The following is a 20970-nucleotide window of genomic DNA, read 5'->3' as shown; positions in this document are numbered from 1 at the left end:
AAATATCAGTAAAAATTGGCAAACATTGACAAAATTAAGATACCACGAAAATATCGGTAAAAATCAACAAACATCGGCTAGGCCAAAAAATTGCATTATCGCAAATCGGGATGTTTGCAACACTTGCTCAAGATGCAGAGATTCACCATTACAGGCTGTAGGCTGTAGCAGCTTCAATGCTCTAAAAATGCAGAGGCACTGCCAACAATGCATCGTCAAGTGAGACACAGCAAAAATTTGATTTGCATGCATACATACATAAATAGAAACCTAATTTCCCAGCAGACATAGCAAGGGTGTCCTTGCCAACATAACAGAAGAACTCAGACAACATAGTATTAACACAGACAACATCGTAGATAGATAAGATAAAATAATTTTACTAATGTCCAACAAAAAGACCAAAAAAATAGGTAAAAGGGGCTAAGATAGTTCATCCAGTAATCATGTCTAAGATAGACAAAGATAGAAAATCATGTGCTACTTCAGTCGAGTTGCAAAGCATTGCCAGCAAATGCACTGTCAATCGAAACAAAAGAACAGTTGGAAATAAGGAGCACATGCATGCACATATACGCAAACAAAAAGAAGCTCTGTGTCCTAGCAAATATAGCAACGGGGTCATAGCCAACATAGCATAGCCCCAACTAATGTAGCAGAAACACAGCCGATGTAGCAGAGAAAAAATTCTCAAAAAAATAGTGCCGTTATGCCAACCAAAGTAAGTCCAAGGGACTGAGATCATCCATCCAGTATTCATGTCTAAGATAGACAACGATAAAGAAACATGTGTCGATTCAGTTGAATTGCAGGACGCTGCCAGCGAATGCACTGTCAACTGCGACAAAAGTACAATTGGGAATCAAGATCACGTGCATGTGCAAATATGCAAACAAAAATAAGCTGCATGTGCTAGCAAATATTGCAAGGGTGTCGTAACCAACATAGGCAGAAACCCAGCTGATGTAGCAGAAAAGAATTGCTCAGCCAACATAGCCCCAGCCAATGTTAAAAACAATAAATTTTCAATCCACATAGCCCTAGCCAATCTTAAAGATGAGAATTTCTCAACCAACGTATCAGGAATGACTCAGCCAAGGTAGTAGAATCATGTGCCACCTCATTTGAGTAACAGCAAGGGAATTTCTTTGTCTCAAGAAAAAAGCTAAAAGCCTTTGCTTTAACATTTCTGACATATTCAGGGCATATATATCAAATTTTGCTTTAGAATTTTCCCAAAATGGGTTTCAAGAATCAAAACACATACAGAAAGATCTTCCCCTTATGTAATTGTGATTTTAAGGAATCTATACTATGAACTTGCCTATCACCTCTCAGGACCCTTGGGGAGATATTACATTTACAAAATTGTCTATAAGGTATTTCCAATTTGTTATGTTTCTTTTATTGTCAAAAGGGTTTATTTTCATGAGTGCAGGTGGCAGATGTAACCATTTATAGTCTTCATATTTTCTTGCCTGATTAAATATAGCATTATGGCAATGAAACACCCAACAAATATTATTCTAGCAGAGAAACTACCAAGGACTCAGGAGTTGTCCCATGACCAAAGAGTTTGGTAGCTTCAAACTTCAAACGCTGGGAAGGGGGCTCCTTCAGAAAATTTCAGGAATTCAAAAAGAATTGGAAAGACTCAGAAATATGGAATGTAAAAATTTATACTTAAAATTAGATGTGTTATTCAGAGATTCCAATTATAACAGAATTATATACAAGGATACACAAAGATATGCTATGATAGTAACGCCTCCATCATCCGCACTGGAGAAGTGGCTCCTCAGAGGGAACAAAATTGAAAGGGTATAATAATGAAAATAGCCCTGTGCTTTGCTCATGAAATGTACAAATATGACATACGGGGGTTGAAGGGCTCTAAAGTAGCTATTTTTTCCTTAATAACTTAAATTATTTAGCTTTTTTTCCTCTCACTTTTTTAGGGAAGGTTTGTAGGTTTGGTCCAAAATCCAGATCAGTTCAGCCAGCCTAAAAGATTCAGAGATTCAGTTCAGCCAGTCTGAAAGGTTCAGGGTCCAACCGAACCTGGTAACTATGCCCATGGCACAGAACCCCAGTATAGCAATATGCTGCAGCTTTTGGCAAAGAATTTGCAAGATCAATGACTCTGTGGCCAACAGTTTCAGAAAAAAGTGATCAGAGACTTGTTTGCTAGCCCTAATATCATCAAAATATGATAAACTAATGATGACTATGTTTCAACATATAAAGGGTCAAGTTCAGACCATTTCAAGCACTTTGCTAGTGTTTCAAACAACATTTAAACTAAATACAAATTTTAGTATTGCTAATTTTGATGGATATACAAATGCTGGCATATTGGATGTAATGCTTTGGAGTCACAAAGCATAGTTTCAAACCTAACTTTCACTCATGAACAAAATTTTATGATATCAAAGGTGCACATGAACACTCAAGCCTTAATGTGTCAGCAATCTTATGCTGGGTATTTGAAAAGATGACAATCAACCTCCTGTCCAACAATGGGATCATTTCAAATCAATGGTTGACAATACTCCTATATTATTGAATATAAGGAGACTAGAGTTCACAACACAATGATTGCATCTTGGGAAATTATTAGGACAATTTGTTCAACAGTGAAATATTCAACACAAAGGTGATCTGATGTGCAGCTGGCAACCTACATTCCACCAAGAGGCAGCAGGGCACTCTTCATACCCCAATCTCAGCACAAATTTCTCTACAGCTGTGTTGCTTTCACCTCAAGGCTGAAACCTGAGAGGATTGCACACCACTGTGCTCACAGCATGCCCAACCTTCTCTCTGACCTGTAAAGCCCTCATAAAACACACAGTTTACAGCTAGAGCAGTAATCTAGGTATGCAACAACTCATAATTGTAGATTTATTACCTATGCCGAAGCAAAAATTTAAGACGCAACCCTGAAAGCATGGGAACATGAAGGAACAACTTGCAAGTATTAATAACCAAGGATAGCACACAGTTATGAAATACATCAGACAAGCAGAAACACCTATATGCAATTAAAGTTCTGAACATGTAGAATAGTTATAGAGTGATTTTCCACCCAGCCACAGGCAATAATTGCTCAATTGCTGCCCCCAAGCTGAGGCTACAAACTAACAGAGGCAATGGGGACTCTCACAGGCACAGAAACTGATGCAGGAGGATTTACTAAAGGGAGTGCGTTCCCATAATTTAATTTAAGTCAAATGAATATAACTAAATATAAGGATTTGATTTTCTAGTCTAAATAGAGGAAATGAGGAACAATTTCCTCATCGACATGTAATGTACCCTTTGGAGAGATTATTTGAAGAGTTTTAGGATTAGATTTGATATTTTCCTTGTATGGGAGATTAGGTCCACCTTTAGTGGATCTCAATAGACCAGCATTGTTGTACATAATTGATTCTTGTAAATAAAAGTAGGCAGATAGAAGATAGAAGAATAGAGAATAGGCAATAGTCAAAAGAGGCTAAGGGGCCAAGAGAGGTCCAAGAAGAAGAGTAGAGAGGGCCAGGGCAGAGAGAATCCCATAAACTGTGTAAATCAGGCCATATTGTACAGATTCTGTATTAATAGAAATTGTGTGAGATTATCCTCCATCTGCGTCTGATCTCTGTGTGTATAAGTTAATGTACGAGTGTTTTCAAGAATGTTGTTAGACACAGTCAGATCTGATCCGATATTGTGTATGTGTATTAATTTCACAGTTAAATGTGACCAGGCTGGCCTTCATGTTTGTCATGAGGATGAAGTTGTTGCCTCGAAATTACAGAGATCATGGAGTAAATACCTGAGCCATAGTGCTCTCAATTATCCTGAAATGTATCCAGTTCAACCAAGTCTCTGATGCATGGTAGGGTTTGAAGCTTTGGTCACCAACGTGGGTTGCATGTGGTGGATAATGAGGTAAGCGTGAAGGGTTAAAGAGTTTGGAGTTTGAGCACTTTTTGTGTATAACAGGAAAGGGCTGCCAAACAAGGACCGAAAGCACTCGGTTATGAGCCACAGTCACATGAATTGATTCAACTTAAGTCCTGAAGCTTGGGGGGCTATTTACAATTTGAGGTCTGAATGTGAAATTGCAAATTGTTAATATTTTCTTTGGAAGTTTGGAAAGCACTCACAGTGCTCATTGTTATGAGACCGAGTCCAGTCAGAGAGATTGAAAAGATCTCATTGTTATGAATGAGCAGGTTTGAAATCGATCCTAAAGGGTTTTGGCCACAATGCTTTTAAGAGGGAGAAGGGATGCCCCAGTTGGCATCTGAAACACAGCTCTTAATCAGCTTTAACTCTCAAGAAGCACCTGCTAGCATACGCGAAACATTCCCTTACCAGCCCTCTCGCTGAACAAGAGCCCAATCTGCAATGTGCACAACCTACGCACTGGATGAGAACATCATAAAAAGCCACATAGCCCCATCAGATTCTGATCTTCATTGCCATCCCTCCAGAGGCAGGAAATTGCAGATCCACATCCACCTGTCCCAAGTCAACTTCTTATGCCTGCCCACTCAATTTGGGTTTTTCATACCCGTATCTTGCTCATGCACATGCTTGCATGCCTCTGTCACACATACACAGCAAGCAAGACTAGCGGTTACAGCGCTAGTTGGCAATGCCAGAGTATCTTGCAGTTGGAGAAACTGCAAAGGAATTCCCAACCATTAAAGTTTGACAGATAAGAACAATGGTATGGATGCGAAAATTTCAAGCGCTAGGTGACTAATGTCCTTACGACATCAATTAAACAAACAAATAGATTACTGAATTTAACCAATGTTGAAATTAAATTTCAGACCATAACATCGATGACACAACAGCTAAAAATTAAATAACAGAAGCATAACAATTAATTTCACATATACACAGGTAATTACTCTTTCAAATCAGCTTTTCAATCCTTCGAAAAACTTACAAGGAAACCTCCACACACTGCCCAAAAATCAGGACTGCACATTTACCAAAATCCCCCTAAACTTGAGCTTCTACAGGCTGCTTGAGAGGTACACCTGCTTTAAAAACCAGAAACAGCAAGTCTCTGCTGTACAGAGTCCAGACTGTACAATATGGGGCATATGATCCTGCTGTATGGATTCCGTGTGGATGTACAGAACTGTGCTCTGCCCAGAAACACCTCTTTCCTGGCTGCCTGCACTCTCCCCCTCTCTAAATCGCTCAACCTCCTCAACTGCTCATGTGTGTTGAAAGCCTTCTCATCCCTCTTCTTCTTCCCCCTCCTCATTGTCATGTTCTTTAGTCCCAATAAATGAATATTCCTTCCACTTCTAAGTTTTATTCTAAGAGGAAACAAATTAGAAATGGAAATGGTCTTAAAAAACACTGTAACTGCCACAAGTGTTTTGACCATTCTAATGAAGAATGCCTTCAGCAAAAAGCACTCAAATCACATAAATTAATAGCTGAGAAAATAATATAAACTGAAGGGAAGGATAAGCTAACTACTAGTTCCCCAAATCCATTATTAGTCCCAAAGGCAACTCATTGCGCCTCTGTGGTTTATAAAGAAGCTTTGTTCAAGCAAAATTGACAAATCAAAGACCAGCTGGCCCAAAGCATACATAATGATAGCATGAAGAATCTTATTTCAGAAAAGCTTAGAACGTCTCTTAATTTTCCTAATAAACCTCATCCTCACCATTTTTGGGCTGAATGAAAACAAATGAGAAACCAAAGCGAATAGATAAGGACCGTCCAAGCCCCAAGGGTTAGCTCAATTGGTTGAGGTCCCGTTGCTAAAGCACCTTGGCACCTTGCCATTGTGAGGTCACAGGTTCAATTCTCCTCGACACTCTTGGGGTTAGGCGTGGATTAATTTGGCCGAGTGGTGTGGTCCCTTCGAGAGGACCTCACCTGATTTTCCGTGGAAAAAAAAAAGATAAGGACCATCCATATTTTTTGATTGTTGTGACCTTATCCTTCAGAGAGCCTTTACAAAATGAGCACCATGCAATCAAAGATGCATATCGCAACACTAATCAAATGGTACAAACAAGGATGAGCCTATAAATAGGAGCCTTCTTCTGCCTATTCATTTTCAATACATGGTAAGCAGATCTGCACTCCTAAAACAAAACCCTAAGCTGGGAATTGAAAACTGATTAGTTACATATCAAAACAGCAGACAAGGAATGCTAGATCTACAAACACATAATTCTGCAGCACTCTGCCACATTTCTCTCTACTAACTGAAAGAATGAATTACAATGCAACAAGCTCAATATTTCTATTGTTTAACCATCACAATGATGTGCATTGTCTAAGCATCACATTGAAGTGCCCTGCCCTTCTTTTATCAAATAAGAAAGGACTAGGTTTACGCTAGATGTGGGCAATACCGGTGGTGTGCCTCACATGAGCAGCTAAACCCTAACCCTAATGCACCTAGTGGATATCACCATCACGTGTGGATAACACTGCCTCAAATATAAGACCCAGTAGGGTAGACTGAATGCACGAACTCATGCACCAACACACCTAGCAAACTGCACCATTCACAGAATAGACATTCATGCAAGCCCTCTCGCGGAAGGGTAACTGTGCCTTCCTAACTGAAGGCAGCATGTGCATGCATGTGCCTCATCCAGTGATCCTACTAAACTACTGCACCTCCAGTAGAGGATCTCTTATAGGCCCTCGACTAAACAGCAACTTGCCTCTGCACAAGCTGGAATGTATCTGTTGAAGGATGCTGCTGTTGCTGATGGAGAACAACTACTGAGAAACAGGTAAAATCTAAGACTGCCTCCACTCTTGTATCAGATAAAAGTAAAACTGTTGTCAAATTGAGCAATACTGCTAAGCAATTTGCTCTTTGTATATTCAGCAAGCCAAAAATGAAAAAGGATAACTGTAACATTCTTTCACCTGACGAAATAAAGAATCTTTTGAATGCCTACTTTGCATTTTTGAGGAACCTAGCTGTCTTCCTCATTTGATGATTACACTAACAATACTGTTTGCACTTTTCATTTTATTTTTATATATTTTCTTTTTTTTGTTTACTGGTATATGTTCAAAACTAAGTGAATAAAGGAATCCTTGGTAGACTCTTCGAAATTTGCCACACCTGCTCTCACACTCAACTTGCATGCACATCCATATCTGATAAGCTTGCTGGCTACAACAACAACGAAGTCAAGCTGAAAAATGTGCTCTGGGACGTTGCAATATAGTAGTTGATAATAAATTCCCAGAAATACACATTTAACATATTTCACAACGGTCTTACATGTATGCCGCCCAACTTTATACTAAGATAACTCAATTCCTGCTCACTCCAGAACAACAAAAAGGAAATTATTAGAAGTTTTTTTCTAGAAAAATGAGCACATACTTTGTTTAAGAGCAATAAAATGAATATTGTCCATGAACTATTGCTATTATTATTATATCTATATCTACTCTAGTGTTATTCTCTCATGCTCCACAATATCTGTAGGTGATATCCCTAAATAGAATGGATTGTCCACAATTGCACAGTTTACTATTTTTCAACTGACTTTTAGATGTGCAATCTGCTCATCTGGGTCTCTCAAATGCAGTCAGATTTGAAATAACTATTATAGAGAGACAATTACTTCAGTGCCGCAATTCATATGCTCCATTTTTACACGTCCTTTCCAAAGTTCTGTTCATTTGCCCCATTGCAAATGCTTATGCATTGATAAAAACTATTTATTTATTCTTGACTCTCACATCGATGATGTTGCAATAGTCTAGACTAGATATATTCAACCGTCATTGGAATGGGTTGTGCATAACTGCACAGTGCACAGTCCTTGATCTCAAATCTCCAATATTTTGGATGTGACTGTTCCCTGTGACTTGGAGCTGATTCAAAAAATCAAAGTAACAAGAAAATTCAAGATATAAACAGAATGAAATGACAATATAAAGAGAACCCATTGATTATAAAATGGAGCTGCAACAGATTCTCTGGCAACTTGAACTAAGCAAAAGCATTTCTATGTTCATTCCCAGATGAAACGAGCTTAATCTCAAACAAAACACAACAGATTATAATTTGTAATTTTGTAATGGAGAAAACTCTATTTCAGGCAACATATAAAAATAGAATGTTAGGGGATTTCATATGCTACTGTCACACTTATTGATCTTTTTCTTGCCAGTTAACTGTGACTTGAAACAGAATTTTCACTGTTCAGTGGCTTGGCATCACGGCAAGTGTGCCAATTTCCGATAACACAGCCTGATCACTTAAGACAACCGCAAAGGCTGACGATTTAAAATGGAAAACCTCAACTACGAATGACCTACCCACATATAGAATAGAAGAGAATTTGATAGTCCACTAGCAACATACTGTTAATTTTGTTCCCCTGTCAATTAGATATGTATGATGGATTACAGTGACGCTCCCCTGTTAATTTTTACCTGTAGCTATTAATTTAGCCCAGATGGCAATGTTCCCAGAGGAAATCATGTTAAAATAATATTTCTTCTATCATTTCCATAATAATGAAACAGTAAGCGGTGAAATGCACTTCAGCTCATTTGACTAATCTAATCACAGTTGGTGCTTAATTCTCCTTGAGGCTCACTTTATTATGTGTGTCTATGCTGTGTTGAGACTCAAGTGTATGCCTCTAATGCTTTACCTGTCATCCATAAGATCAGCAGAAAAATGAGTCCATTAATAATTTGAGAAGGATAGCTTGGAATAGTCAGATCAATGGCCTGTCCAACATAAATGTACAAGGCAGCCAAAAATCTGTTGGCTCCAAAACAATATTATGCACTCAAGCATGGTTAACTGTGTTTATTTAAAATAGCAAAATGTAGGAGCACACCAATGCAAAAATTTTAGAAAATACAAGTTCAACTATTGTCTTCTTGTAAATTTTATAGATCTCAGGTATAACTACGTTCTTCTCTATTTACAAGTCGCATTTCCCTTTTGAACAGCCAGAGATTGTTCACAGGAAGATGGAATTTCCAACAAATGCATTGCAAAGCAGATTGTTTTTGTAGTCTCATTAAATAAAACAACACAAAACAGTGATAATATTTAGTACAGACATATTGCGGATTGCTGGTGAGCCTCAAGGCAATGCAGGTGAGGCTTTAATGTGCTACTCTTCGTTGCTTTCAGGGTATACTACTCAAACATATCATTCCGTTGAACTTCTACCAAAAATAGGATCTTACCACCACAATTACTAGTAAAAACAAGAGGTGAACACAAAGCAATCTGATGCCCAAAAGCGACAATGAAAGTCATACTCATTTTTACCATGTATAGCATTCAGCAATGACATCTTGTTAAATTTCCTCTTTTATGGAAAACATGTGGCATTCGATTATCTGATGTACGATATCTTCTAGTATCGATCAAATTATGAAGCAGCAATCGAACTGTGAAGAGAATAACTAAATTATAATATTATCATTCTTGTCCTTGAAATTGATATCAGCATTCGCCAGACGGGGTATATAAACTAACAGAGATGATGAGAGTTTTAATTCAACAACAAAACACTAAAGTTCTAGCTATATGCAAATTTCAACTAATACTAGCCCGCTAGAAGATATTTTTAAGTAAAAGATGTACGGACCAAAAATACACTCATCAATCAAATGCAAATTCAAGTGCTGTCTAAAAGAAATATAGACTAAATACTAAATACCTTCTAATAATCATGTTTTCTCAAAACTTCAATGACAGCCCAGACATTTTCCAATAATATCCCCAATATAAACTTACATGTTGCAACCAGGTCACTTGTTCGCAACAATTTTCTTTCATCGTTTCAATTGATCTTCAAAACGTAATAGTATAAGAATGGCAGTTGCCAAAAGGTAGAATATTCAATCTTCCATCTCTTTCTATTCATCATCTGATCACTGTGTGATCGTCCTGTGAATGACCAAATAAGACAAGGAGTAAAATAATTTAGTTTTGAGCTGGTAAAGCCCATGGCTCCACTGTAACTCCCTTCTTATTAGGCATCCACGTTCTCACTGTGGCTATCGCGTCAGAGATCCCCATTGGTCAGAAAATAAAGAGCAAGCACTACACTGGAACTCAAGTCGCAACCTCGGCCTCGGCCTCTCAAATAACTTAGCTTACAAAAATTGGATCTTTCTCAATGTAAGCATTTAAGCGAATTACTATAGTCTAGTTTCTTTGCCCCCCCAAATCTATTAACCCCGTAAAAACAACCAGCATACCGATTGCGCAATCATGAAAGAGTTGCTCCCCTAAAACAGTTAATAATGTGTTGCCTATATGCTTTTGTTAGATGACTCGTCTGATATTGGCCAATAACGCTAAAGGGTTTGCTTTCCAAGATCACAGAACTGCATGCCAGCATTTTTCAATTCAATCTGAAGCTTCAGTACTAATGAAGAACAACAGCTTCAGGCACTTGAGGCAGATAACATGGAACCAAAATATTTTGACAAATGCCCTGACTCACTCGACATTGCTACAAACAAAGCATGTTCGTCAAAAATTTGAATGATTTTCGCATAAGGAAAATGACACCACTAGCCTCCCCATCAAAACCAAAAATGATCTAAAAGCACGTTTACTCCCGCAAAAACATACAGGCAAATAAAAGCTACAGACCGGCAAAGTTGTTGTAGAGCTCAAAGCATAGAGAGAAAGAGGGGTTTCTGAAGAATATGTCCATCACATAATACATGTGGAAATTTAGAGCGACAAGCAGCGAAATATACCTTTCATTCGAGGCACTCGAACCGTAGACGTCCCAGAGCTCCTCAAGCTGTCCAAGGAGCTGCCTGAGCATGGCCAGGCTTTCCATGCCTCCGCTACTCCTTCAATGCTAGTTTTTAACTTCTGTCATTCATTTTACTTGGAAAGTTCGTTCGCAGTATTAAATGTCTAATGGTTTTTTTAACGAGGGTAGTAGTATGAGAGCGTTGCCCTGTTTGCGGGCGGAAGCAGCCGTCAGCAATTTCCATGCTAATCAGAGGCTAACGGCAACCATTTCACCCTCGTTGGGTTAAGAAATGAAACCAAAAGATACCTTTAAGAGTGATCTGTCCGCGGAATGCAGCCCACCTTAACCTTAGGTTTAAGCCAGGTTGGACTAGGGTTTAAAGGATGGACTAAATTTTCCCTTTAGCTAACGCCCACTTTAAACCCAACTGACTTGAGGATGTTAATGGGACTGGGTAAGTTGTTGGAGTATATAGACAAACTGACTTGAGGATGTTAATGGGACTGGGTAAGTTGTTGGAGTATATAGACAAAATGGTTTTTAGTTTTTTTAGTTTGATTTATGAGAGATTGTTACACATTTGTACACCTACTCTCATTCATCTTCAACTTTGGAAAGTTGTTTTAGATGGAATGGCTGCTTATTTTTATTTTATAAATAGATGTAATGTAATTTAAGTTTACGTTTTGTTAATTTAAATAATTAGATGTATAATATAATATAATATAATATAATATAATATAATATATATATTAATATTAATAATGTGAAATATAATTATAGTATTTTAGATTTATAAGCTTTTAGAAAAATTAAATTTAAATTTTTGAGGTATAATTTTTTTAGATTGAAAAGAGATTTGATCTTTCTAATTGTTTGATAGGTTCCAAAATAATTCTAAAGTGGTTACATTTATATACTCTTTACATAAAAATACGAATAGCAAAACCAAAAGTTGTTAAAACCTAGAGTCCAAAAACTTAAATTCATTACTTTATTTCAATTTTATTTTAATTATTATTTTTTATTTTTATTTTTATGTAATTTGACGAATTAAAATCTTCTATAATATGTTGGAGAGGTCTCTTCACATAGCAAGATGTAATTTAAATTTATGTTTATTAACATGGAAAGAAATATTGAATTTACGTTGCTAATTTAAATTTGTGTTTATTAACATGGAAAGAAATATTGAATCTACGTTTCTTATTGTCATTTTTGTTATGTTTTAGTTTTGTTGTGAAATAAATAATATTTTAAATATTTTTAAATAAACAAATAAATATTTTTTTCATTATTATTTTCACTTAGCAAGATTATATATTATATAATGTAATTTAAATTTATGTTTATTAATGTGGAAAGAATTATTGAATATGCATTTTTGTTATGTTTTAATTTTGTTATAAAATAAATAATATATATATATATTCATTGTTATTTTATTATTTTTTATTAGTTAAAAGAGGTTAAATTTGAGCTTCGTGACATTATGGTTAGTTTTGATGTTGTTTCACTCTACACCAACATCTTTATTAATGAGGTTGATCTTGATACGTTGTTGAGGTAATCAAACACATCATTGATCCTGATACAGCCATGCTTGTAGAAATTTGTCTTACCTCTACATTTTTTGAGCTTTGAGGGTGAATTCTATGAACAGAGGTGTCGGGTTGCTATGGGCTCTCCCCTCTCTCCCATTGTTGCTAACATGTTCATGGAGGATTTTGAATCTAAAGCTTTAGCTTCTACTCACTTTTAGCCTAAGAAGTGGAAAAGGTTTGTGGATCACACCTTCATCCTATGGCCCCATGGTCGTGAAAAATTGGATCTATTCTTTCAGTATCTCAACAATCAATCAAGATCCATAAAATTTACGTGGAGATTGAAGTTGATGGTAGTTTTCCCTTCCTTGATGTGCTTGTCTCGAAGAAAGATGATGTTTCTTTCTCTCACTGGGTTTTTTGTAAGAAAACTCACACTTAACAATATTTACATGCAAATTCCCATCACTATCCAGCCTATAAGCTAGGTGTTCTCAACACGTTAGCCACTTGGGCTTTAAGGTTTCTGATGAAAGCCATCCGGTGAAAAAGAGAACTCATTTCCTTCATGTTTTTTAGAATAATGGTTATAAAAGATATCAATGTATCAAAGCTATTTTAAAAGCTAGCAAAGGTCTTGGGACTAAAAAAGAGCCTTTGGCAGCCCTAGTGTCCAACTTCCCTTTATCTAAGGGACTACGCACAATATTGCTCGGATTCTTAAGAGGCACAAGGTTTCTTCCACCTTTAGACCCTTAAAAACCATTTGTGGCTCCTTAAGATCTATCAAAGACCCTGTGGAGCCTAAAAGCATGAAAGGCGTTTATCTGATTCCATGTTCCTATGGAACCCCCTACATCGGAGAAATTGACCATTTCATAAATTAGAGGATTCAAGAGCACGTGGTTGACCTAAGACATTGTAGGACTCGCTCCTCTGCTTTAGTCGAACATGCTAGTAAGACGAAGCACTACATATGTTTAGAGAATTCTCAGGTCCTCGCTGAGATCGATCATTTCCATCACCATAAATTGAGGGAAGCCATTGAAATCGAGAAAAAGCCTAATATGCTAAATAAAGATGATGGATGGAAGATCAGCAGTTCTGGGATCTCGTCCCTTTGTTCTTAGACCTTTCATTTTCCTCCAACTCTCAATTTCCTTTTCTTGTTATATTTGTATCTTTCTTTTGGATCTTTTTTCTTTTTAATTTCTTGATTGTCCTTTTGATTCTTTGTTTTATGTATTTATTATTTTATTTGATGTCATTTTGACTTTTATTCCTTTATTCTTATTAATTATTTATTCATAATAACTTCTTCATCCTTTATTTTTGCAATTAGAATTTTTCTTTTCTTTATTGATATTATATATTATTCTAATTCTATTTTCTTCCTTTCTTTTATATATAAAGATATAATATATATTTTAATTTAATATTTAAGTTTTTTATCACTTTTTTTCCTAATTTCTTTTCTTTTAAATTTAATAATACTTGTTAAATATTATATAATAATTTTTTATTTTAATATAATAATTATATTATGATTTATTATTTTAGAAATGTTTATTTATATTTTATAATCTCTCTAATATTATTTTTAAGAAAATTCTAACTAGTTAGTTTTTTCATTTACTATTTGACCAAAAATAAAATACTTATAATATAGTTTTTTATTATATTGGAATTACTTATTTATAATTTACTAAAAATAAAATAATTATAATATAGTTTCTTAAAAAAATTATATATTTTATAATTTTTGAAAGATTAATTTTAAAGAATTTTTTATTTAATTAGTTTTTTCATTTATTATTAAACCAAAAATAATAATAATTATAATAATTTTGGAATCATTTGGAGTTTAGCATTGCATCTTTACTATAATTGTGTAATTTGTTGATTTCGTTATTCATCTTTCTCCTTACGATGAACCTTAGTAGGGGTTAGAAATGTGTGGATCTTAAAACAATGATGTGATTTATCCAGAAAAGTTTAGCTTTAATCATGAATCAGAGAAACCTCCATTTTGATATTTTAATATTATTAAATAACTATTAATAATATTTTATTATTTTATTGTAAAATAATATTAAAAAAATTTAACATATTTTTTAGTTAAATATCAACATAAATTGTGGTGAGAGTATTAGTGATCATTTTTTTGTTAAGCTTGGTAGGACTCTCTCATTTTCCATTTTACATGTCCATTATTCACCCTGTAACGGGGGAGGGTAGTACAAGATTCGAACCCAAGATCTCTTCTGTGAGACTTCATTCCACCACCGCCACTTGAGCTACCCCAGGCGGACTAGAGTATTAGTGATAATTGTTGCTAGAAATATTACACGTTTATACCTTGAATTTAATAATGAATCAACATTCAATACCTTAGAAGTAAGTTTAATCATTTTTGGATGGATTTTTTATTTTTTTTTTAAGAATTTATAATTCCTATGTGTTGATGGGAACTTTGAACTTAATTAAAAGATGTTTTGGCATGTGTTAAAAGATGATTTTGATTGATGGAATTTCAAAAAACTAAGATTTGGTTTATTTTAAGGCAGAGTTTAGAATTATTTTGATTATGGATTTACCAAGCTTTTAGAGGGATCAAATTTCTTGATACACAAACATCTTTTACATTAAAAAATATTTGATCCCTCTAGATCTGAAATTATGGTTAAATTATTAATTATAATTATAATTATTGATTGTATTTTATTTTATTAATTTTATTTTTTATTTTTATTTAAATTGAAAGAATAAAGATCTTGTTATTGTTGTTTTATTTTCTTTTATTTTTATTTTTGTGTAAGTTAACCAAGTCAAAATCTTTACATAACATAATAGGACAACACCTCTTCAGCATTGGGCTGGAGAGCACCTCTCAACACAATGACTTTAATTCATGAAATTTAAAAAAACTAAATAAATTAAGATGAAGCTTTATTTTATTAAAAAAAATTGATTATATTAACTTACTAACTCACTCCAACAATACGTTGTAAGGAATTAAATATATTACAATTTCACATGATTAAGCCAATGATAAATGTACACCCAACACTATTTATATAGTGAAACAAAGTAAAACCTAAAATCAATATATGAGTTAGACTTGTGCCTTTTCAAAAGACCTTACTTAATACATGTTCTTTCAAGGAGTGAATGACCAAGAAGAATTCAAATATATAAGATTTTATAGTATATGAACAATTCTTGAAAGGGAACTAGGCATGTGTACGTGTGATTATCACTTAGTGTGAGATTTGTATTCAGTACTTACTATCAATTGCTTATATAAATTCAAATCTAAAAAGGAGTAAGATATATATACCTTTATGAACTAAGCAATTAATTCAATTCATTGCATAGAAGGTTCATTATCCTATAAATAACAAAGTCTCATGTATTAAAACAATATAGTTTCATATATCTATTTAAAATTTGACATATGGATGACCTTAATTTTGATAATTAATTTTCATGACTAAATATATGACTCTTAAATAAAATGTCAACTTTTAAATAAAACAAATTTTCACTCAAAACTAAAAAATTATTCATAATAACTTTATTCTATAATGTATCATCACTAAAAAAAACTATATATAATATTTTATAATATTTCTTATATATTATTAATAAAAAAATATTACAAGGTTATTTTGTAAAACTAATTTAATTTAATATATTAATTTTTGAGAGTTATTCATACTATTTAAATAATTTTAATATAAAAATAAAATAAGATAACACAAAAATTAGTATATATATTATTTTTGAATAAAATTTTAAATTTTACTCGTATTATATTTATAAATATAATAACGCTATTTTATGTATGCCTTTGCTTACATAAAGAAAATGAAGTTGAGAAGTAGAAGGTGATGATGAGATGTTTTGAGTGGAAACGCATTAGCATTCGGAATGGAATGGCATGGCATGATGATGGTGGTGGGCCAAAGGTGAAGGTGATGATGAAATATGTGTTGAGGTGGCATTAGCGTTTGGAAACGCTGATGATGGGCAATAGAGCACGAGGGGTGAGTGAGGGGCCTAGGTGCACAACACAACACAACACCACACCCCCATGAGAGGTGAGTAGGCAAACCAAACCCCTATTACTTTCCATGTATTTAATTAATGAAGGAGCAAGCGTGGAAGGTGGGGCTTTCATCATGCCATTACTCAATCAGTAGGGTTCTTATTATGATACCAAAATGGATGTTTAAGGTAGATAATGGGCCCCAGGTTTGCAAACTACATGAATTAATCACCGAGTGAGTGAGTGAGTGAAGCACGAAAGAAAGAAAGTACGTCAAAAAATAGACACTAACATTCTGGGAATCCAAATAAAGAGTGAGGCAACAACCACGCATTGGTGTCATAACTAACTTTTAGGAGAGGAGTATTGAAAAACATGAATTAGTATTAATTCATTTTTTTATTTAATATTATAATTATAAAAGCTTAATTTTAGTTTATAAATGTCAAAAGAAAATGATGAATATTTAAAATAATTTAATATATTTGAAAAGTTAAAATATTAAGGATAGTTTGGGAAAGGAGGGGAGAAAAAACGAGAAGAAAGGGAGATGTGACTATAAATGGTTATTGCAGTAAAGTAAAAGTGTGTTAGTAAGTGATTATTCGAAAAGAGTGGTTTAATTAATAAATGACATGTTTATTTAATTAAAATTAGGTAATACAATTTTGAATAAGATAATGATTTTTGTTATTTAAAATGAATTTTTTAAAGTATAAATGGATTTAACACTCTAAAAAAAATTGAGGCACTTGAATTTTCTAAATTAAACAACTTAAATTTATGATTATTAAAAATTTCTATTGGATTTTGGGAAAAATTGACTAGAAAGTGCTTGAAAAATGGGTCATTTCCTTTATTAGTTAGATTACATGCATTTCAAATGGTTTAAGTGTAGGAGGGAGAGTGGAATTATTTTTCCGAAGAATAGTTCATGAGCTTGTTGTCTAGCATTAACTTGGAGTGATTACTGTGACAATGAGCAACGTGCAAGTCCTTACACGATGCTCCTCCTTTACATGGGGCTTGTTAGATGTTGTTATTGATTACATTGAATATTATTTATGTAATCTTTATGTGTATTATATGGCATTGACAAGGTACCAACAAAAATTGTGTGAGGGTTGTCCCGGGGAGGCAGCGCAATTAGTAATCGGAGATATGTGAAATCATTGAAACTCGAGAGACCCAGGTTCAAATACCCCATGTTGTGACCCGGGATTCAAGGAGAAGGACAGATCGTAGCCCCCTAAAGGTTTACTAGTAGTTATGTGTTAGGTGGGTTGTTGGGTTCCTCTGGGTCACAAAAAAAATGTGTGAGGGTTGGTCGAGCTTACTTATGGATTTATTGTCAATAAAAAGATAAGTTTTCCACTCCCCAATGTATGCATATACGCACATATATCTATTTAAAACTAATCTCAACCAAAGGCTTGTAAAGAAATAGGAGAAACACAACCTATAACATGTGTGATATGTGGATAGTAATGGGAATAATAATAGCATGAAGAACAAGAATTATATGCATATTTGAGTGTATTAGAATTGTGTGTGTGCGCATATGTGAATAATAATAAGAGTAAAAATAACATGAATAAAAGCAATTAAGCAAACATATTGTGTGACATCTTGAAGTAGCACAAATATGTGAGAATAACAACAACACGAGTAAAAATAGGCAATCATGCATGTTTTATAGCCTCTTCTAATAACATTCTCATGTGTGCCAATAATAATAGAAATAACAAATAATAGTTAGTGGTGCTTGTCTTGTAGACTCTTGGAATAACATTTGTGTATATTAATAATAATAGAAATAATAACAATGCAACATGCTTAACTTATGTTGCCTTAGAATAATTTATAGGTTATAAAATCTCCTTGTGGAAGTCGAGAAAAAGTGAATATAATATGTAATGAATTTGTGTTTTGATCATAGTTTATGATTTGCACTATATACAAGATTCAACACTAAAGACTTCTTTTAAAGTCAACAAGATTCACATATCTTTTCTAATCTAGTTAGTTAATTGCACAACAAAACGAAAAGCTTGAGATAAAATCAAATTTAAAATTAGTCAATATGTCATTTTTAGCATCTTGGAATCATTTTTGTCATTTAAAATATCTTATACTATTGTGTTCCATCTCACATTGATCATGAACATTAATTAACAATCACATATGGATCCCAACATACCATAATCCTTATTCAAATGAGGTGGGTTAACTAGAGTAGTAACTTTCCTACTAACATAATAATCAATTATTTGATTGAATATGTGTTTGCGCAATCTTCTGCTTAAATAATTTATAATAAAAACAAATCATATACACTAGTTGTGATTTAAATCTTCTACATTTTGGTATTTTTTGGTATATTTTCTAGTCAATTTTGCCTTAAATCTAGCAGGGATTTGTTGGAATCACAAGTAGTGTTGTGAAATCTTCATAGTCAAGGTGCTCCATAAATTTGCTAAGACATTATGAATCCATTTATGCATCAAAAAATACATTTTAAATAACAGAAAACCACGATTTTACCAAAAAAGATATTATCAAATTCAAACATAAAAACCCAAAACATAGAAAACTTGGAATAAACCAATGCAATACACTATGTTTGATATCTTATAACCAACCTAAATCCATCTGCCAAGCATTGAGAGGGATCACATCCAAAGTTAAGATGGATCTAAATTAGTGCTCTTGCATTCCATAACAGATTTCTTCAAGCCTTCAAATATACTTTATCATAACAAACATTGTGAGTTTGTAAACCACCATTGATAAACCTATAAAATAACCCACTCAAATTTATATATAATTATTATTTTTTAATTTTAACATTTTAATTTTTAAATAAATTTATAAACCACTATTAATAAACCTATAAAATACCAACTCAAACTTATATATAATTATTATGGTTTAATTTAATATTAATCACCTCACCATAATATTACATAACTTCTTACAACAACATTGCTGCGAAACCTAGACTATAGATCACCTAGGGCAATAAAAATATAATAATAAATTTGAATGTAAGTGTGAACTCCTTCAAAGTCAGCCGCAACTACAATGTTTAATGTAAAATAAAATGACTTTAATCTTTGCGTGGATGATAGCGCTGTTTGAACCACGTGGCCGCTTTTTAAGTTACAATGTTTTGCTAAATAATACTTTAGCGACTTTGCAGTAGATGTACATTTATCTTTAGACATTGAGTGTGAATATTTAAAGTTTTCCAAGGACCTCGGTAGAAGAGAGAGAGGGAATCTAATGAATTGCAAGATTAGGCAAAGCAGGGTAGGGTGATAGAGATGTTGAGAATGGTGAACCCCAACCGATTGTCACGTGAGGGTATGAGTGGAGAGAGAAAAAGAGGTGCGTGGGCCTTATGAACCATGCCATACCATGAATCTCTCAACGAAGAAGACTTAAGAAAGTTAAAGTTACGATGACATCAGAAATTGAAATGATTTCAAAGGTGGGAATTATGGATAAAGTATATATATATATTATAGTATGATGTGAGATGAAAAATGAAGAAGGGAGTAGCAAAGTCATAATCACACATAAATAAATAAATGAGATGATAGAGAACAGAAAATTAGAAAGAAAGATGTTACCTCACTCAGTCCGTCCGTCCGTCCGTGAGGTCAAAGGTTTAATAGTGCGGCAATGATTAAGGTTGTGGTTGTGGTTGTGGGGGCATGTTAAGAAAAGGTTAAGTGGGGAGCGTCAAACTTTGAATTGCAATCATCGCCAAAAGATAAAGATGGTCAAAGAAATGAAGAGCAATAATTCATACACTCATGTCACATGCTTGAAGCCTCGTGTGGGTAAAGGGGCTTTAGGCTCCCTCCCTTGCCGCACATTGTCACTTGCTCAACCTATATATCTCACTCATCACATTTTCGGTACAATGTACATTTCATATAATTTGACATACCTTAATTATGGTGGATGATAATTATTGGACTCACACCCTCTCTCACTTTTACATCGTTTGGACCATGGTGGATGATTTTTTTTGGGTGGGAATATTCTATGTTTTATTGTAATTTTGTTCTATTAATTCATATTTTGATAATGATAATGATTAATATTAACTAAAATTTATTTGGTTTATTAGATTTTAAGAAAATAATATATTAATTAAAAAAATTAATATGTTATTTTTATACTTAAAAGAAGTGAGAGAATTATTCTCGGATTATCATCGTTTTGTTGAGTTAAAAGGTCAATAAGGTTAGTCACGTGAGCATAACATGGGGAAGAGAATTTCATCTTCAACCCTCTTTGTATCACACAAGTGATACTCTTTCATTTATGGCGTTCAAAATTAACCAATGCCCACTTTCACTATGAAGATCGTGAGAACTAGTTCTTATCTAAGCATTCTTCATTTTCTTCTTAACATTAGTCAAGACATAAAAATATTTTTGGTCTTCGAAATTGGGGTTGATCACCTCCTTATAATATCGTAGCTTCATTTTTCCCTCTAACTCTTTATCACCCACTATTTCTCCTTAAATTTGGAAGTACTAATATCTTTAATATTATCCTTATTATGCAAGGTGATTTCCCCCTTTATCTCCCAATGTTC

The 20970-nt window shown here is 33.9% G+C and overlaps 1 protein-coding gene across 5 annotated transcripts in view; it reads right to left on the bottom strand.

Annotated features, from left to right (window-relative positions):
- Positions 1–11039, bottom strand: part of LCR (Galactose oxidase/kelch repeat superfamily protein) — a 49901-nt gene extending 38862 nt beyond the window's left edge. For 2 of the 5 annotated variants that reach the window (XM_089452922.1, XM_089452921.1), the window contains exon 1: positions 10756–11038. In XM_089452922.1, coding sequence (XP_089309048.1) covers positions 10756–10841 — 86 coding nt within the window. In that variant the 5' untranslated portion in view covers positions 10842–11038. Of the gene's footprint in view, positions 1–9778; positions 10464–10755 lie in introns of those variants that run through there. The other 3 variants (XM_089452924.1, XM_089452925.1, XM_089452923.1) reach the window with 2 other exon arrangements.
- Positions 11040–20970: the final 9931 nt, after the last annotated feature.

Source organism: Pinus tabuliformis, chromosome X (genome assembly GCF_031772625.1).
Source record: "Pinus tabuliformis cultivar Carrire ecotype Pingquan chromosome X, CPIR1, whole genome shotgun sequence".
Taxonomy (NCBI): domain Eukaryota; kingdom Viridiplantae; phylum Streptophyta; class Pinopsida; order Pinales; family Pinaceae; genus Pinus; species Pinus tabuliformis.
The sequence above is the reverse complement of the archived record's forward strand: the minus strand, read 5'-3'. Positions and strand labels throughout refer to the sequence as shown.